This window comes from Odocoileus virginianus, chromosome 12, assembly GCF_023699985.2.
Source record: "Odocoileus virginianus isolate 20LAN1187 ecotype Illinois chromosome 12, Ovbor_1.2, whole genome shotgun sequence".
Lineage (NCBI taxonomy): Eukaryota > Metazoa > Chordata > Mammalia > Artiodactyla > Cervidae > Odocoileus > Odocoileus virginianus.
The window spans coordinates 64,714,206-64,732,532 of NC_069685.1; the positions used below are offsets into that span (position 1 = coordinate 64,714,206).

At 40.4% G+C, this 18,327-nt stretch overlaps 1 protein-coding gene across 7 annotated transcripts in view; it reads left to right on the forward strand.

Annotated features, from left to right (window-relative positions):
• Positions 1–2,482: 2,482 nt before the first annotated feature.
• Positions 2,483–18,327, forward strand: part of HORMAD2 (HORMA domain containing 2) — a 63,354-nt gene continuing 47,509 nt past the window's right edge. For 3 of the 7 annotated variants that reach the window (XM_020907113.2, XM_020907118.2, XM_020907119.2), the window contains exons 1-5: positions 2,483–2,649; positions 10,001–10,104; positions 10,516–10,603; positions 15,821–15,962; positions 17,795–17,858. In XM_020907113.2, the coding sequence (XP_020762772.1) occupies positions 10,553–10,603; positions 15,821–15,962; positions 17,795–17,858 (257 nt within the window). In that variant the 5' untranslated portion in view covers positions 2,483–2,649; positions 10,001–10,104; positions 10,516–10,552. Of the gene's footprint in view, positions 2,650–8,674; positions 8,793–10,000; positions 10,105–10,515; positions 10,604–15,820; positions 15,963–17,794; positions 17,859–18,327 lie in introns of all 7 variants that reach the window. The other 4 variants (XM_020907116.2, XM_020907115.2, XM_020907114.2 and 1 more) reach the window with 4 other exon arrangements.

Consider the following 18,327-nt stretch of genomic DNA (forward strand, 5'->3'; position numbering starts at 1 on the left):
CCAGAGATGCAACCCAGGCCCCCTGCACTGGGGAGCCTTAGTCACTGGACCACCAGGGATGCATACGTACATGCCTGCTCAGTCATGTCCGACTCTTTGTGACCCCATAGACTATAGCCCACCAGATGCCTCTGTCCATGTAATTTTCCAGGCAAGTATATGGGAATGGGGTGTCATTTTCTTCCTTCTCCAGAGGATCTTCCTGACCCAGGGATCTAACCTGTCTCTCTTTTGTCTCTTGCATTGGCAGGCAGATTCTTCACCACTGCGCCACCTGGGAAGCCTAGCATGATCCATTTTTAATTGTCTAATGTTGCTCCTTAAGTCATCTATTAGTTCATCCAACAATATGAATACTTTTTGAATACCTTCAGTAAATACAATAAAGGACAGTTTCTGTCCCCAAAGAGTGGTTACATCAGTGAGGAAAGTGAAGGCTTCACCCACAGCTGCTAGGTGCTCATTTATCCATTTCAGTTCTAAACAAAGGTCACAAAGGAGTGCAGGAGGGACAGCAAATGGAAAGGAGTAGGAGAAACTCCATAGAAGCTCTTGGGAGGAAAAGAGGGTAACGTATCATTTCAGTCCATCAAATTTACTGAGTGATTACTGTGTGTGCGCCACTGTGCTGGGCACTGGCGATCCTGGGAGGACCTGAAGAGATGAGACCTTTAATGAAGCTTCCTTGCATTCTCGGTGATGAAGAAAGAAAAACAGGTTAACACATACATGAAATCCAGATTGTGCTTAGTTCTAGGAAGAAAACAGTGATAACGAGAGAGGATGACGGCGTGTGTCTGTGGTGCGGACCTCATCAGCACTGGGCGGGCTCTCTGAGATGGTGGTGATCAGCTGACTGAGACCTGAAGGCAGGCGAGGAGCACAGCCAGAAGAGGGGCTCGCGGTCCAGCTGGAGGGAAGCAGGAAAATGCTGGGACTGGAAAGGGCTAGAGCAGAGACCGTCTGCAGGGTCGGCTCAAAGAGCAGTTACTTTTGGAAAACGCAGAATTAAAGCGGTACGGCTGACCCTTGAACGGCACGGGTTTGAACTGCATGGGTTCATCTACACGCTGACTGTTGCCAATAACTACTGTAGTAACTCTACAATCCACAGCTGGCTGAAACTTCAGATGCGAATCTCAGGTGAGGGCAGCCGACTACAAATTTACACTCAGATTTTTGACTGTGAGGGCTGTCAGCACCCCGACACACCCTAGTTGTTCAAGCATCAACGGTAGTTCTCAACTAAGGGTGATTTCGCCGCCCAGGAGACATCTGACAATGTCTGAAAACATTCTGAGTTGTCAAACGATTTGGATTTGAGCCGGGAGGGTACTACTGCTGAGACTGAGAAAACCTGCACTAAAGGAATTAACTGCCCAAAGATGGGTTTTAGTTGTTGTTATAAACCCCCATGGTTTTGCCAACTTGAATCTTTTTTTTTTTAACTGTGGAACAAAAATAGATTTCAAGGGGACGTCCCTGGCAGCCCAGTGGTTAAGAATCTGCCTTCTAATGCCAGGGACACAGATTCGAGCTCTGGTGGAGAACTAGAATCCCACATGCTGCGGGGCTGTTAAGCCTGCCGACCGCAACAAAAGATGCCACAATGAAGATGCCACGTGCAAACTAAGACCAGACACAGCCAAAGATAAATGAAATAAATATTAAAAAAAAAAAAAGATTTCAAGTGACCCGCCGCTTCATCCACTCTCTCAGGAAACCACACTGCAGAGGTTCGAGGGGCTCTGCGACCGGCTGAGGAGCTCAAGATTCTACGTGTGCAGCTAAACCTGTGGGAAGGCGGCCTGAGGGGACGCACCCCACTGCTCACCGGAGTCACCTCTGCGCAAGGGACGAGGTTAGGGGCAGTGTAAGAGGAGTACATATTAAGTGCTTTATTTCCAAAATTACCAACGCATATTAAAAATAACGCAAAACGGGGTCCACACAGGGAAGAACTGGAAATGCCCTCAGGCGCGAAACCTCTGTGGCCTGGGTCTCCACAGCTCTTCGTCGTCAACCCGCTCCCTCTGGCGCTTGCCTCCGGTCCCCTGCGCCGCCCCCGCGCGGGCCCCCTGGCCTCTCCGGGACCTCTCACTCCGGGCCTTGGCCAACATGAACTCCACGGTCCCTCAGGCTCCAGCCCAGGCCCCTCGCTGCCCGCGAGATGCTCGCCGCCGCTCTCACACCTCAGCCAGCAGGCATCTCCTCGACGTAAGGTTTACCGCGACGAGCGGCCGCGAGCCGAGGGTCCCGTCGAGGTCCGTGAGCGGCGCCTCGAGCTCGGCGCGGGTCCTCAAGCCCGAGCGAGCCCTCAGAAAAGCGAGAAACGCCGCAGATCCAACGCCGCTCCGGCGGCTTGACTTGTGGGCTGCGAACCACAGCCCCGCGGGGCACGCGCACCCGGCGTGGGGGGCGGGGCTCGCTGGGGGCGTCCCAGTCACCTCTCGCCCTCATTTGCATACGCCTGAGCCGGCGCTCAAGACAGGTCGCCCAAGAGAGCGCGAGAATTAATGAATTATTCATGAAGCGTCTCGTCTCGCCCCGCCCAGGAAGGCCTTGTTGATGATTCACAAGCGCCGGAGGCGAGTTTTAGCCAGAAAAGGCGGTTGAGTCCCAGTCACTGGAAGGCGTCAACCGGCTGAGGTGAGAGCTGCCCAAACGGGAGGGATACAGAGAAAAACGGGCGCTTTGAATGTTGTTAGTTCTCTTAGTTTTTCTTTTTTTCGTTTCTTTTTACCTGAGGCTTTAAGTTTGATTTGAAAGTATTTCTTTTGAGGCCTGAAGTACTCTGAGGAGTAGCGAGAAAGCCAGGGCCGAGGCGAAGGACGGAGGGAACCCCCCAGGTTCCATTTTCCCCCAAACACTTGATGATGAAAAATGTCACATTTACTGAGGGGTCGGGGCGGGGGGTGGGGGGGGTGGAAAGAACTGTACTGGAAACACATTTCCACTATCAAGGTAGCTTTTAAATGAGATATCGGTGGAAAAGAAGGAATCGGTTCTGGTCGGAGGGGCAGAGGCGGGTAATCGGCCCCCAAAACAGACCGATATCTGCGTGTTGGAACACGCAGTCGGATGGGGAGCTTTGGGGGATTATCTTCTCGATCAGGTTTTCTCCAGCTGTGGAGGCATTTTGCCAGAATCAATGGCTGGCGCAGACCAAGAGGGGAGCGAGGAGGGTGTGAGTCCCCACGGGCTGACCTCGGCTCCTCTTTCGCCTTATCCAGGATTTGCCATTTAATCTCCTGGACTTTACTTCCCCAAACAGTGCAGAGTGTGTCTTGAAACTCAAGATTAGCCAATCACCAAAATGTGTTCAGTTGTGCAGAGCACTGGACATGGTGTGCAGTAGTAGTACATCGTGTACTTGGCTGATGAAATCGAAGAAAAAGTAAAGGAGTTTTAATCTAATTAGGATAATCTGATTTCTCCTCCACTGGGCCATAAATCTCTTGAGATAGGAACAGTATTTTACATCTTTGTAAGCCTACTCAAAGACTTGTACATGGTAGTCGCCCAGTAAATGTTGAATATAATGAATAATTGAAGTAGCATGAAGAAGATATTAAAAAACCAAAAGAGCATGAACAAATACCCAGTTAATACGGTGGAAACCATTTACTCTGAGTGAGTAGGGAGTAGGGGAATTACCAGGGCCAAATGGGATTTGTTAAAATAGAGAATAATAATTTATGGGATCAAACTCTGTGAAACCTCTGAGTAACAGGGTGAATTTTGACAAAAAAGTCCTCTTGCTGGACTTTCCTAGTCTTTGTAGTTTTATATTTACATTTAAATCAATGATCCATTTTTAATTAATATTAGTATATGATGTCAGATTTAGGTTGAGGGGTTTGGGTGTTTTTTGGTCTATGGATGTCCTGTTGTTCTAGCACTATTTGTTAAAAAGACCATCCTTCCTCCACTTCCTTTTCTTTAAACCTGAAGGGATCTGGTTAGTTGCAGAGGATGTTTCCTCCTCCTCCTCACTTTATGATGCAAGCCCATTTATGTTGACATGTACTTTCTTTGAGTAAAGCCATCCTTCATATCATATACATGTAAGGAAGGTCATCTAGCTGCATTTTAGAATCCAGCTATTGGATATTATTCCTTTGCTAGAAAATGGAGTTTCTTGTTTTAAAAAAAATGGTTTTGGAAGATTGGGAAAGATGGATGGAAAGCATTAGGAAATCAACTGTTACTGTCTTTGGGCACATGTAATGAAACTTTGTGTGTGTGTGTCACTCAGAAAAACACCTCCCGCTTCCACACACTGCCCCCCCCACCCCCAACCTTCCAAGGAGGCTTAGGCCTTTAGAAACTAAACAATAGCTGGTTAATTTTTATCTGAATCTTGGGTTCACACATGAAAGGGTAAAGTAGTAATTGTGTTTCCATTTTAAATAGGGCAATTGACATGTAGGTCAAGAGGTAAGCCCAGAGGTAGTCTTTATCTGAGAAAACACAGAAATTTTGCCTTTCTCAAGATCATAATCCTCGTCAGGGTAGACACATCAGGCATAAGAATGAATGGTATTTGAGGACCTGTGAAGTTTCAGATGTGTGTGAATCCAGTACACAAGCAAAGTGTAAGACAAATGTCAAAGACATTTGAAAGTTAGAGTTCTGTGCTTAAAACTCACAGTTTTGAAATCTTAGGTTTTTAGATAATGAGTCAGAACAAGGTGATTAAAAAAAATCAGAATAATTCTGAGAATACATGATCTACAGAGTCACAGCCTCCTGGGGCTGTCATCTTGTAAGCTTTCAAAATTAAGCAGAGTTTGTACTTGAATAGGAGACCTCCACAAAACACCTGCTCAAAGGGAAAACAACAGTTGCAACAGAATAGTTAGAAGTTGAAAGGAAACTGGCTATTTAAAATAATTACTTAGATCTTTTTTGCCTTCCTGAAGCCAGCTTATTTTAGAACACCGAAAAGAGACACTACCATGTTTAGAAACCAGCAAGAAAGCCCAGCAACTAGGAAGGTGTTGGTAGTGCATTATTTTGGATGCAGTGAAAGCAAGGGAATTTCATAGTGCTGAGTCACTGTAGGAAAACCCCTAAATTATGAGTCAAATTTTCTTGATTTTTAAAAATTTTTATTATTTTCTGGATTTTTATTCTCAGTTCTGCCACAAAGTGGTTGATTGACCTTGAATAAATCAGTTGATTTCTCTGGACCTTGATTTTTTTTCATCTGGAAAAATAAATGTTTGGACTAGATCATTTAAAGTTCCTTCTACCTCTGAAGTTCTATAATTTTTTTTTCTAGACCCTTTATTCTTCCTTGTCCCTGTATTACTTCTCTATTGATTCAGCATATATTTTTGGAGCACCTACCTACTTTATTCCAGAACTGCATGGTGCAAATCATTGCCGATGGTAACTGCAGCCATGAAATTAAAAGATGCTTGCTCCTTGGAAGGAAAGCTATGACAAACCCAGACAGCGTATTAAAAAGCAGAGACATCACTTTGCCAACAAAGATCTGCATAGTCAAAGCTATGGTTTTTCCAGTAGTCATGTACAGAGAGAGAGTTGGACCATAAAGAATTCTGAGTGCTGAAGAATGGATGCTTTCAAACTGTGGTGCTAGAGAAGACTCTTGAGTCCCTTCGACTGCAAGGAGAGCAAATCAGTCAATCCTAAAGGAAATCAACCCTGAATATTCATTGGAAGGACTGATGGTGACGCTCCAATACTTTGGCCCCCTGATGCAAAGAGCTGACTCGTTGGAAACGAGCCTGATGCTGGGAGAGATTGGAGGCAAAAGGAGCAGGGGGCAGCAGAGGATAAAATGGTTAGATAGCATAATCAGCTCAGTGGACATGAGTTTGAGTAAACTCCAGGAGATAGTGGAGGACAAAGGAACCTGGTGTGCTGCAGTCCATGGGGTCGCAAAGAGTCAGACACAACTTAGCAACTGAAAAACAACCCACTTTATTCCAGTAGTGTATGGTGCTAACCACTCCAGAATGATCTAAACTAGACACAAAAGTTTATATATGATTCCATTTATATGAAATAAACGTCCAGAATGGGCAAACTGATATTGATGAAAAGTCAATGGTTGCAAGGAGTCAGGGGAGGGAAAAATGAGGAGTGATTGCTAGTGGAAATGGGGTTTCTTTTAGGGTAACGAAAATCTTCTGAAATTAGATAGTAGTGATGGTTGCAAAACTTCATGAATATACGAAAACCTACTGAAGTATACCTTAAAACAAAACAACTAAAAAGTAAAGAACGAACTCGGCAGATACAACTTTGCCCTCATGTTATCTCACAGCAGGGTGGGGTGGATGCATAAATGCAAAATGATACAGTATATATTACAATGTGCACATAACTGGACTTGATGGTGAACCAGGGAATAATTCCTTGAGAAACTGATACTAACCCCATGTCTAGAAGGTGAGTGGGAATTGGAAAGGAAGGAGGATGTTTCAGGCAGAGGGAACATTACAAAAACCTGAAAGCTGAGAGAATACAGGTTAATTAAAGAAGATAAAGTTCATGGGGTTGCAAGGAGTCAGACACAACCGAGCAATTAACACTTGTTTTGGGCTTCCCTGATGGCTCAGTGGTAAAGAATCTGCCTGCAATGCTGAAGACCCGGGTTCAATCCTGAACTGAGCAACTAACACTTTTCAAGTAGACAAGGGACTTCCCTGTTTGGGAAGAATCCGCCTGCCAATGCAGGGGACATGGGTTTGATCTCTGGTCCCGGAAGATGCCACATGCCGCAGAGCAACCAAGTCCGTGTGCCATAACTACTGAGCCCATGTTTACAGCCTGTCAGCTGCAATTGCTGATGCCAGCACACCTCGAGCCCATGCTTTGCAACAAGAGAAGCTACCACAGTGAGAAGCCCACACACTGCACCTAGAGAGTAGCCCGCTCAGGCAGCAGCGAAGATCCAGAGCAGCCAAAAATAAATAAATTAATTAAAATTTTTAAAAGTAGATAAGAATAGCTGATGCATAAAAGTATAAGGGAAAATGGTTAGAGATGTGGCTAAGGAGGATTGAGCCTGATCTTGAGAAGTTTGGATTTCATCCTGAGGGCACTGGGGGCCCACTGAAGCGTTTTAGTCCAGGAAATTACAGATTCCCATAGGTAATCTAAGAAGAATACTCTGGCTGCAATACCAAGAACAGACTGGAGATGGGTAAGGCCAATGACAGACTGGCGGTTGAAGAAATCCAGGCGAAAGATGAAGCTGATCTGATCTAAAGCAGAGATGACAACCATGTGCATAAAGTGAGGAGTGGACGCTTGAGAAATATTAGGAGACTGGATGGAGGAATGAGGGAGGGAACAGAGTTGAGTCATAGTTTTTAGGCTTGAGCAATCTAGGTATTTGATGCTGTCATTCACTCAGCTAAGGTACAGAAATAGGTTTAGGGCAAAAGGATTCACATTTGGATATATTGGGAAAATCCAACTGAAACTGGTTCATAGTCAAAGGTACAGATCTGCAACTCCCCAGCAAAACCTAGGTTGGGGTAAACATAGAAGAGTTGTTAGAATAGAAATAGTAATTGAAACAGTGAAAATGTATTTTTTCACCCAGGGGGGTGTGTTTTAAAATTTTAAAAAGAAAAAAGCTCCTGGGACAGAACCCTGAAGAGCACCAAAAGCTTAAAAAGGGGCAGGGGAAAAAGCCTGAAGATGACAGTGAGAAGGAACAACTGGGAAGCTGAAGAAAACAAGGAGTTCAGATACTAGTATAAGATTTTTAAAATTAAACATGCACATAATGAAATGTGTGTCAGACAGTGTTTTGATGCCTTACCAATAATGGCTTATTTAGTCCTCACAACAAGCCTGGGATGTAGATCCTATTACTGACTGTATTTTACAGATGGGGAAACTGAGGCAAACATGTGCATGAAACAATATGGCAATTGGGTTGCAGACTGGGATTCGATCCTAGGCAATTTGGCTTCGCAAAAGTTCACGTGCTTAACCACTATGCTGTGTTTCCTCTCCAGATAAATACATGTCCTGATAAACACTCTAAGAGCCCTGAAAAGCTGGATTTACTGTCTTCATTTTACAAAAAGGATACTGAGGCCCAGCAAGACTAAGTAATTTGACCAAAACATAGAGTTGCTAGGTAGTTGAGCAGAATTTGAACCCAGGTTCCTTAACTCCAAAGACTTTCTCCCAGACTGCATTAGCAGTGCAGTTAATTTTCTCTGTATACATACATATGTGTATGGAAATTTTAACTTCACTAATTTTATAAATGTTAATTCCCCAGATATGTACCTAATGCTTAATAGTGACTAGTTTTGAATCCCTTCTCAAAAGCAAGTATCCTGGAGGGTTGAGCTTTCAGCGATAATATAAATTAAACCCAGGTTATTCATATATTCCAAATGCATGGATGTAGTAAAATGCATTGTGTTCTAATAGCCTGATACTATTTTCAGGGCTTGATTTTCTAGAAATGCCGTCAGAATACCTTGTGATCATAGAGAAATTATTTAAAAACCCACCAATATGAAAAGCCACCCACTTGAAATCATTATTCCCTATTATTTATTGTCTCTAATAACTATTCCAATAGGTGGTAGTTTATCTTGGTTTACTGGGTCAGAAGTGGAGTGTAAACTCTTATAGTTACTTATTTTTCCCATTTTATTTCTTGAAGTTGTAAAGGAGACAGTGATCATGTTGAGTCACTTTTGAAGGTTACGCTCAAAAATGAAGGTTATAATCTGAAGTCAACAAAGACACCTTGGAATCTTTAAGGACCAAAGGACTGTCAGGTGGTTGTCAGTCTCATTTAAATCTTGTAAAAGAGTGTCCCCTAGTGCTGCTCTGAAGAAGTAAATTGAGAGAAATTATTACCTGTTTATAATCTCTATCACCACCTTGTGGCAGTGTTCTTAAATAATTCTGCCCTCTTTTATTTGCAAAATCTTCCAGAATCTTGCATTAATTTATACACAAAATCAAGTCACAGGCTATCCTAGGTGATCCAGAATTTCTTTAAGTGGATTATTTTACTAATATTTTGATCAGAACTCCATAAAATCTTGAAACAATATAAATTAAGTCCTTTAAAAAGAAAAAAGGAAATTTACTTCTTTTTTGTTAGTGAAGTGAGATAGTGAAAACTGTATGTATTTTTAAACATTAATGCTTGTTTATTGTGGTAAAATGTACATAAAATTCATCATCCCAACCATCTTTGAGTAGGTAACTGAGTGGCAGTAAGTGCATTCAGTGTTGTACAGCCATTACCACTACCCATTTCTAAAAATTTTATATCAGCCTGAGTGAAACTCTGTACCAATTGAATACCCCATTCCTTCCACCCTCCAGCCCCTAGTGACCTCTGTTCTATTCTCTGTCACTATGAATCTGACTACTTTAGCTGTATCTATTCATATAAGTGGAATCATGTGATAGGCATCCTTTTGTGTCTGGTTTATTTCATTTAGCATAATGTTTTCTCTTTTTTTAGCATAATGTTTTCAAATTTATCCATGTTGCAACATATATCATAATTTCATTACTTTTTAATACTGAATAATATTCCATTGTATTTACCATATTTTAAAAGTCCATTCAACTGTTCTTTGACCTCTGGGTTGTTTCTACCTTTTGGCTGTTATAAATAACACTGCTATGAACATTGGTGTGTGTCTGTCTGAATCCCTCCTTTCAGTACATGTTGGGCTTCCCTGGTGGCTCAGATGGTAAAGAGTCTGCCTGCAGCACAGGAGACCTGGGTTCAGTCCCTGGGTGGGGAAGACCCCCTGGAGAAGGACATGGCAACCCACTCCAGTATTCTTGCCTGGGAAATCCAATGGACAGGAGCCTGGTGGGCTGCAGTTCATGGGGTCACAAAGAGTTGGATACAACTGAGCAACTAACACTCTTTGATACTTCTGAGTTTAGAAGTGGAAGTGCTGGATAGTATGGTAAACCTGTTGAACTTTTTGAGGAACTGCCATACTGTTTTCTCCAGCAGCTGCACCACTTTACATTCCTACCAGCAGTGTACAAGGATTCCAGTGTTGCCACGTCTTCACCTACGCGTGTTACTTTCCATCTTTTTGAATAGCCATCCTAGTGAGTATGAAATGTAAACTTTTGTTTTTGAGTTGACTTTGAAAATAAATTATACATGAAATTAATTCAAGAAATAATTTTTAAACCCCTGTTATATAGAGAACACTGTTAACACTCTGAGGGAATAACAAGGATGAGTAAAATACATTCTCAAACCTTTAGGGGATTTGTAATTTACTATTCTCCTCCAAATGTATTTGGGAACGAGTAAGTCAACTTATATTTTCCTTGGGTGGTTGGAAAAACTAATCCAGAGATCTTACTCTAATTTATAGAAAATTGGTTGTGGAGATGTTTATTAAACTAATTTTCCAAAGAATACAATCAAATGCTAATTATATAGTTCTTTGGAAGGTTTGCAATAAAAGGACTATCTTAGGCAAGGTCTCTAATTAATTTTTTTTTCTACAGGTTAGATTTGTTAAAAGAATCCTGATACATTACTATCATGGCCACTGTTCAGCTCTCTCGCTCTATCAGAATTCACAAGACATCTAAGGTATTTATTAAGAATTAAAAGAAAATCAATGACTATTTAGTGAGTTAATTCAGAATCATGACTTTAATCTTTGGTGTTTTTAAAAATAGCAGCTTTATCAGTTAATTGGCACATAATATCCTGGCAGAGTATGTCTGCATTTTAACTGGCTAATGGACTGAGGATGTTCAGGAAATTAGAATAGATTCCTATGAAGTAACTTCCTGGGTGCTTGTTTCATGTTTATATATTTAGACTTTCTAGAGTAAAAGAGTTTTGTGAAGTTATCAGTCCGGAGAACTACCAGTTGAGGGAAGAGTTCTAGATGTCAGGCTCGAAGCATCTTCAGATGAAGGTTCATCTCATGAGACATTCAAAAAACGAAGATCATGGCATCTGGTCCCATCATGGCAAATAGATGGGGAAACTGGAAACCATGACAGACTATTTTCTCAGGCACCAAAATCACTGCAGATGGTGGCTGCAGCCACAAAATTAAAGGACGCTTGCTCCTTGGAAGAAAAGCCATGACAAACCTAGACAGAGTATTAATAAGCAGAGACATTACTTTGCCAACAAAGGCCCATATAGTCAAAGCTACCATTTTTCCAATAGTCATGTATGGATGTGACAGTTGGACCATAAAGAAGGCTGAGTGCCAAAGAATTGGTGCTTTTGAGCTGTGGTGTTGGAGAAGACTCCTGAGAGTCCCTTGGATTTCAAGGAGATCAAACCAGTCAATCCTAAAGGAAATCAATCCTGAATATTCATTAAAAGGACTGATGCCTAAGCTGAAGCTCCAGTGCTTTGGCCACCTGATGTGAAGATATGACTCATTGGAAAGGACCCTGATGCTGGGAAAGATTGAAGGCAGGAGGAGAAAGGAAAGACAGAGGACAAGATGGTTGGATGGCATCACTGACTCAGTGGACATGAGTTTGAGCAAGCTCCAGGAGATTATGAAGGACAGGGAAGCCTGGCGTGTTGCAGCCACGGGGATGCAAAGAGTCAGACATTGAGTGACTGAACAACAACGAGAGTAAGAGAAATCAGAAACAAAAAAAAGATATTTAAAGAGAAAGGTTCCTTGTTAGACATTCACTTCCTGACACAGTAAACTTCTGATAACACACTGTGATGCAGTTATAAGAGCTGAAGGAGAGGGCACTGACAGAAACTAGGATCCTGGGGGAGCATGCCGGGGCCAGGCGACCTTGCTGGGTTCACCTGGGCAAGTTTATCTTGTCCCATGATAGTCATTAATGAATTATTCATTTATTCATTGAAAGCTCAGTATTATATAACATATATGTAACACTGTGTTCTTTTCTGAGAGAATTAAAAAAAAGAATCTTCATGTTCCAGAAGTTTATAATCTTGTTGGGGAAATGACTTACAGGAGGTAAGTCAATATACAATGCAGTATATGCATTAAATATTTGTGACAAGAGTAAAGCAACACAGATGTATAGAACAGACTTGGACTCTATGGGAGAAGGCGAGGGTGGGATGATCTAAGAGACTAGTATTGAAACATGTATGTTATCAAGTGTGAAACAGATTGCCAGTCCAGGTTGGATCGTGAGACGGGTGCTCAGGGCTGGTACACAGGGATGACCCAGAGGTCATCCCAGAGGAGGGAGGTGGAGGGGGGTTCAGGATGGGGAACACATGTGAATCCATGGCTGATTGATGTCAATGTATGGCAAAAACCACTACAATATTGTAAAGTAATTAGCCTCCAACTAATAAAGGAAAAAAAAAATTTTAATTTAAAAGAAAGAGTAAAGCAATACAAATGATAGAAATTTAGAGATTTTTGTATAGATTGGAATGGTTTGTATATTCCTTAGGAAGGAGACAAGATTTAAGGTGGGCCTTAAATAATGAAAAGGATTAGGATGGAGGGGAGAGAGGAGAATTCCATGAGGAGAAACTAGCATATACCTTGGCTCAAGTAAGTAATGAGCATGGCATGTTTCAGAGAGTAACAAAGAACCCGTCCTTACTGGAGTGGAGCTTCATCATGTTGGACAGAAGTAGGAAAACTAATTGAATAGGAACTTTGGGGACAAATTAGTGTGGATCTTAAAAGCCAGGCTAAAGAACTTATGCTTTATTCTGCAATCAACGGAAAGTCAGCAGTTTTACCAGGACAGTTGAATAAATTACTGTTTTAAGAATATTAAGCTGTAGCAGAGGTAGGAAGGATCGAAGTTGAAGGAGAATTGGGGCAGAGAGAAAGCCGTCATCTTTCTGGCTTGAATTCAGTATATTCAACAAGCAGACTCCTGATCTCATCGGATTTCCTAAGTGTGCTTCCTTCCTGGGGTGGAAATTGCTTAGCTGGGTAGATGAATTGCAATCAGTTTGGCAGTTATTTTTCGCGCTGTCAATTAACAAATTGACATTTTGATACAAACATATCTTTGTAGTTTGGACTGCATGAACTACTTCTCCCAGAAAATTTAAAGTGACTGTATGATTTTGCTTTTTTTTTTTTTTTACTGAAAACAACAATAATTATGTGCTGGGCACTGTCCAAAAGATTGGTATTATTATTTCAATTAAGCCTTGAAATAAGGAGAAAACTGAAGCTCAGAGAAGTACTATAACTTGCCATAGGGCTCCCCTGGTAGCTCAGATGGTAAAGAATCTGCCTGCAATGTGGGAGACCCGGGTTCAACCCGTGGGTCGGGAAGATCCCCTGGAGAAGGAAATGGCAACCCACTCCAGTACTCTTGCCTGGAGAATCCCATGGACAGAGGAAACTGGTGGGCCACAGTTTACGTGGTTGCAAAGAGTCAGACACGACTGAGCGACTCACACACACATAGCTTGACAGTTGAGCTGTCAAACATTACTTAAGTCATTAGCACACTTTCTTATTAAAATAACTTATAACAGTGTTTTCTATTATTAAGCCACAGTATTTTCATGTACTAGACATTTATAAAAATGTGCATGATACCTCTTAAAATATTGGACCAGTTGTGCTGAGAAAAAAATTCCCGGAGTGTAGAAAAATAACAATTCTAGAGGCCTTTTCCAATCATTGATCTTCATTACTACAAATGGCCCTTTTGATTCCATATTTAAAATAAATGTCTTTATATTTTTAGATTGTTTAATTTTACAGATGGTTATTACTTAAGTATTGTCTCTAAGTTTTGGCATCTTTTCAGTAAGTTATTATATATACATGTCATGCCAGCTATTACCCAATTAACCCCAAAGAACCTTAATTTCTCAGAATCTATGGATACAAAAAGCAATTTTCTGTATAAAATTTTACACACTTACATGCAGACACATGTACATTCCTTACCAAATTCCCTTTAAACTGTAATCTTTCCTACTTCTGCTCTAGCTTTATTTTCCTAAAACAATTATTCTACTGACCCGATCAAACCTGCTGCCTTTCCACTGGTTACAGAATAAAAATAAAATGCTTTAGGCTGGCTTTAAGATCTCTTATTAATTTTTCCCCCCAAATTCCTCTCATACATGCAAGAGTAATAATTATATCTTTTTAAAAGCTGAATATAATGTGGTTTGACCAAAAGGATGAACTGATAATTCATTTTCACTATATAGTGTACCCAAGAAGCAGCTTAAATTGCAAAATCATGTCCAGAAGACATTCTAGAACCAGATCTAGATATAGAAAAGCTTTTGGGGAGTTCTCTGTCATCTAAAGGCATATTCGTGGGTAGTACCTGTCTCCAAGTAACAGAATTATTAAAACTGAACAGTTGAAACAGAATACCATAGTTTAAAGACCTCTGAATTTGAACAAGGTTATTGGAGCTTTACCATCCTGACTTCTAATAACATGGATTCATTTCACCTGCTTTTGTACTTTATATAAGAGCAATCATACAGTAGTACTCATTTGTACCAGGTTTCCTGTGCTCAGCTTCACGTGTGAGAGTCACTTATATTGTAGAACTTTTGCTTAAGCAAAGCGCAAAAGGTGAAAATTTGTGGCAGCAGAATAGTCGATGAAAAGTAGTTCCATGTGGCTAAAGAGTAGGGTGCATGGGAAAGGATGGAGGAGGAGGGGAGGGCTGGGAGATGAGGCAAGAGAAAACTGGGCAAAGATAAGGTTTTGACAGTTCTCAAATGCCACACTTGAACTCTATCCTGTATGGACACTGGGAGTGTCATGATAAGATTTGTGTTCTTTAAAGTTAATGATGACGGCAACATGAAGGACAGATTGAATGAAAAGAACAAATAAATGGCAGGGAGGTCAGAGCCTACTGCAGTAATAAAGGGGAGAAATGAGCATGTCCTGAGCCAAGTCAGCGAGAAGAGAAAGGAGAAAGTGAGTCGCTTCTAGAGAGAATGAAGAGTACTGTGTGATTGGGTATGGAGTATGGAGCGGGGCGAGAAGCCAAAGGTGACTCTCCGTCTGGCTTGGATGATTTGACTGAAGTGGACATGGATTCATTTGTTTGAGATTGCAATTTGGGATCAGGTTTCAGTCAGGGTGAGAGAGAGAAACTGAGTTTGAGAGGTCTACAAAGTGGTCTGGGCACAGATGTTCAGAAAATAGACATACGGGAGTCAAGCTCAGAACAGAAATGAGGACATTTTCTCTGTACTGGCTGCAGGTGAAGCAATGAGATGAAATGATTCAAGAAGAGAGAGCTATGGAAAGAGAAAAGACTGGAGACAGAATTCTGGGGTGGGAGCAACACCCAGAAAAGGCAGAAAAATGGAAGAAAAGAGACTGAAATAGCTATGGAGGATAGATGGGGAAAAAAAAGAAAATAGTGTTACGGAAGCTGAGAAAGACAGTGTGGGCAAAGGGTCAGACATTGCAGTGGAGTGACACTATGAGGACCGAGATGAGGCTAATGACAGGATGTACTCGGTGACTGGAGAGAACAGCACAGAGTGGAGGGGGTGAAGGGCAGATTGTAGCGCCTTCTGAGCAGTGTGTGAAAGGGGAGATCACGTCATCACAGTAAAACCCCCAGCTTTGCCTCAGATCCACAGATCATTGTAAAATAAATCATATTCGTCTTGAATTACTTGAATACCTGTCTCTACCATTCTTCTCTGCCTTGCCAGTGAAGATCTCATTTAAAGCAATATTCAAAGCCTTGTTTCCTTTTGATTATCTCAAAAGGTATCAGACGAGGTCTTTCCATTTTGCTTGTGGTAATGATATGATGGGCTGAATATGTTAAAGAATACTAATCTTTTACATTTTTTCCTCCCTCCTAGAAAACAGTTTTCCCATCTCAAATCACTAGTGAGCATGAGTCACTGATAATGGTGAAGAAACTTTTTGCTACTTCTATCTCATGTATAACGTATCTACGGGGCCTGTTTCCAGAGAGCTCTTACGGAGAACGCCATTTGGATGGTAAAGTCTAGCTAAATGGTTACTTTGGCTGGTGAAGCCCTTTCCCTCTATTTGGCAGGAGTAAAACTAATTTCTCATGGAGTGTGCTAATTCCAGGTCATGGGCCTGTTTGTCAGGATCAATTTGCTAATTCGTTTTCCATTTTAATTTCACTTTGTGTAGTGGTTTTACTTGTAGGAACTATTAGTTCCTGGCTAGATTCCAAATGACAGGCTGAAGAAAAAAGAAATCTGTACGGACAAGCCCAATAATTCTAAACTACACCTACCAAAGCAGCAGCCAGGTTGAGATCTATGTGGGTGCTGTACATTTGCACTATTTTGTGTCTCGACTTTGAGATAGACTTCCACAATGAGGAACTTTAATTGAGAAGTTTTTAAAAATTCTTTCTGTTAACATATAGAAATAAGCTCGAAAAAAATGCATACCCATCCCAAACCCATCTATTGATTAACATGGAGATGTCGATAATTACTATTCCAATCAGTTCTTTTCTCAGTTTTCTCTTTTCTAGTTTTCTTCCTTTTATTCCTTATGTCCTTAAATTTATGATCTCATTTCCTTGGATTACAAGCGGTTTCTGTCTCCGTTCCTTCTCTTGTATTAAGAATAATGTATCTAACACTCTTCAGTTTTTCAAAAATCTTTTAATTTTTTTAAAAAGCTGGATTGTGATAACCATTCAGAAAATTTTGCTGATTTGTCACCAAAGTAGGAAAGTATCATTTGGAAAATAAATATAGAAGGCTACAAGTTTCCTTGTAAGATGTTATTTTTCAAAATCTATTTTTACTTTGTTTCTCACATCTGTATTTAATGATAACTTAGGCCTCACTCATTCCAATTTACTTTTTCTTAAACACCATTTGCCTCTCTACATGAGCATCAGTGAAACCCATGTGTGCTATAAACACAAAAGCACATTTGCAGCTGTGACACCTCATTTGCGTCATGCTCTTCTGGTCAGGATAGAAATCTATAGTAGTAAAAATGTTTATATGCCACATACAGTTGCTGTTTCTCCTCTTGTTTGGAATATAGAATTGGAGAAAGACACGTTTGGGGTAATTAATTAAGCACTTACTGTGTGCCAGTCACTAACCTATGCATGGAGGGCAACACCATTGTTTACAGCTTTATTTTTTATGATAGTTTTAATGGAAGTTATGTATCTTCCTCTCAGTGTTTGTACTTAAAGTAGCACATGACATAAAAATGCCCAGTAATAATTTTCATGTCCCTCAACAGCAACAGAAGTAACATCAATTTTAGAATAGGAAAACACTGTGAAAAGGTGAAGTGATTTATACAAAGTCATACATGAATCAGTAATCACTTTTAGACTAATCTAAACCAAAACTTTTAATGATTTTCTTATTCCTTCCTATAGTAAGGTGGTTGAATTTCATATGGAAATTAATATCTAAGAATAACCCGTGAAAACATATCTTATCCTTTTTTTACCTCCATTGAGAGAGAAATACCAGAGAAGTGATTTGAGATTGAGGTGTATATTTTAAATTGCTTGATATAGCTGGTCTCAATACTACCTTGTGATAACTTAGAATTCAGCAGAAGCAAAGAAGTGACACAAATTGATTTCACAACCAACTCAGTTGTGTACATTGTAGAAGAGGAGACTGCTAATCTATAATAAAAATGGGAACTAAGCCAATTATCAACATAGGATTTGTTTTAAAATTAGACATTTAGAGATTCAAAATGTTTTTATAAGCTATAAAACTAAGTAAGTTGTATAAATAAAATCATGAAAGGAAATACCCTTATTTAGCATGGACAATTTTAGTACAGCAGTGTTTCTATTTTTGTAGACCTCAGTTTAAAAATCCTGCGAGAAGATAAAAAATGTCCTGGGTCACTGCATATTATCAAGTGGTAAGTAACTGAAATTCCACCAAAGTTGAACAACATTTTTATTATGGCTGAAATTACCCATAAGACTTTATTTGGTAAGATCATTTCCTTAAAACTATTGCTTTCTTCCTTTCTTTCTTTTCATGTATTTTTTTTTACTACTTCCTAGAAATGTATAACAATTATCCAGTATTATTTTAAGGTACTGATTTAGTTTTTTTTTTTTTAAGAATACAGACTTTCTTTATACAAGGAAGAAAAATATCAATCAAAATTTGATTACTTATCAAATACATGTCAGTGTGGTAAATATTACAGGATGCAAAAAGAAAAATAAGATGTGGTTCCCTGCCTCTGCTTACCTTTTATTATAAGTCCTGTTAATACATTAAAACATACTAAGAGTTTCTAGAAAATGATTAAATGGGTGAAAGGTGAGATGGTTATCAACTTAAAGTATTTCAAAGCAAAAAAAGTAGTTTTGTACTTG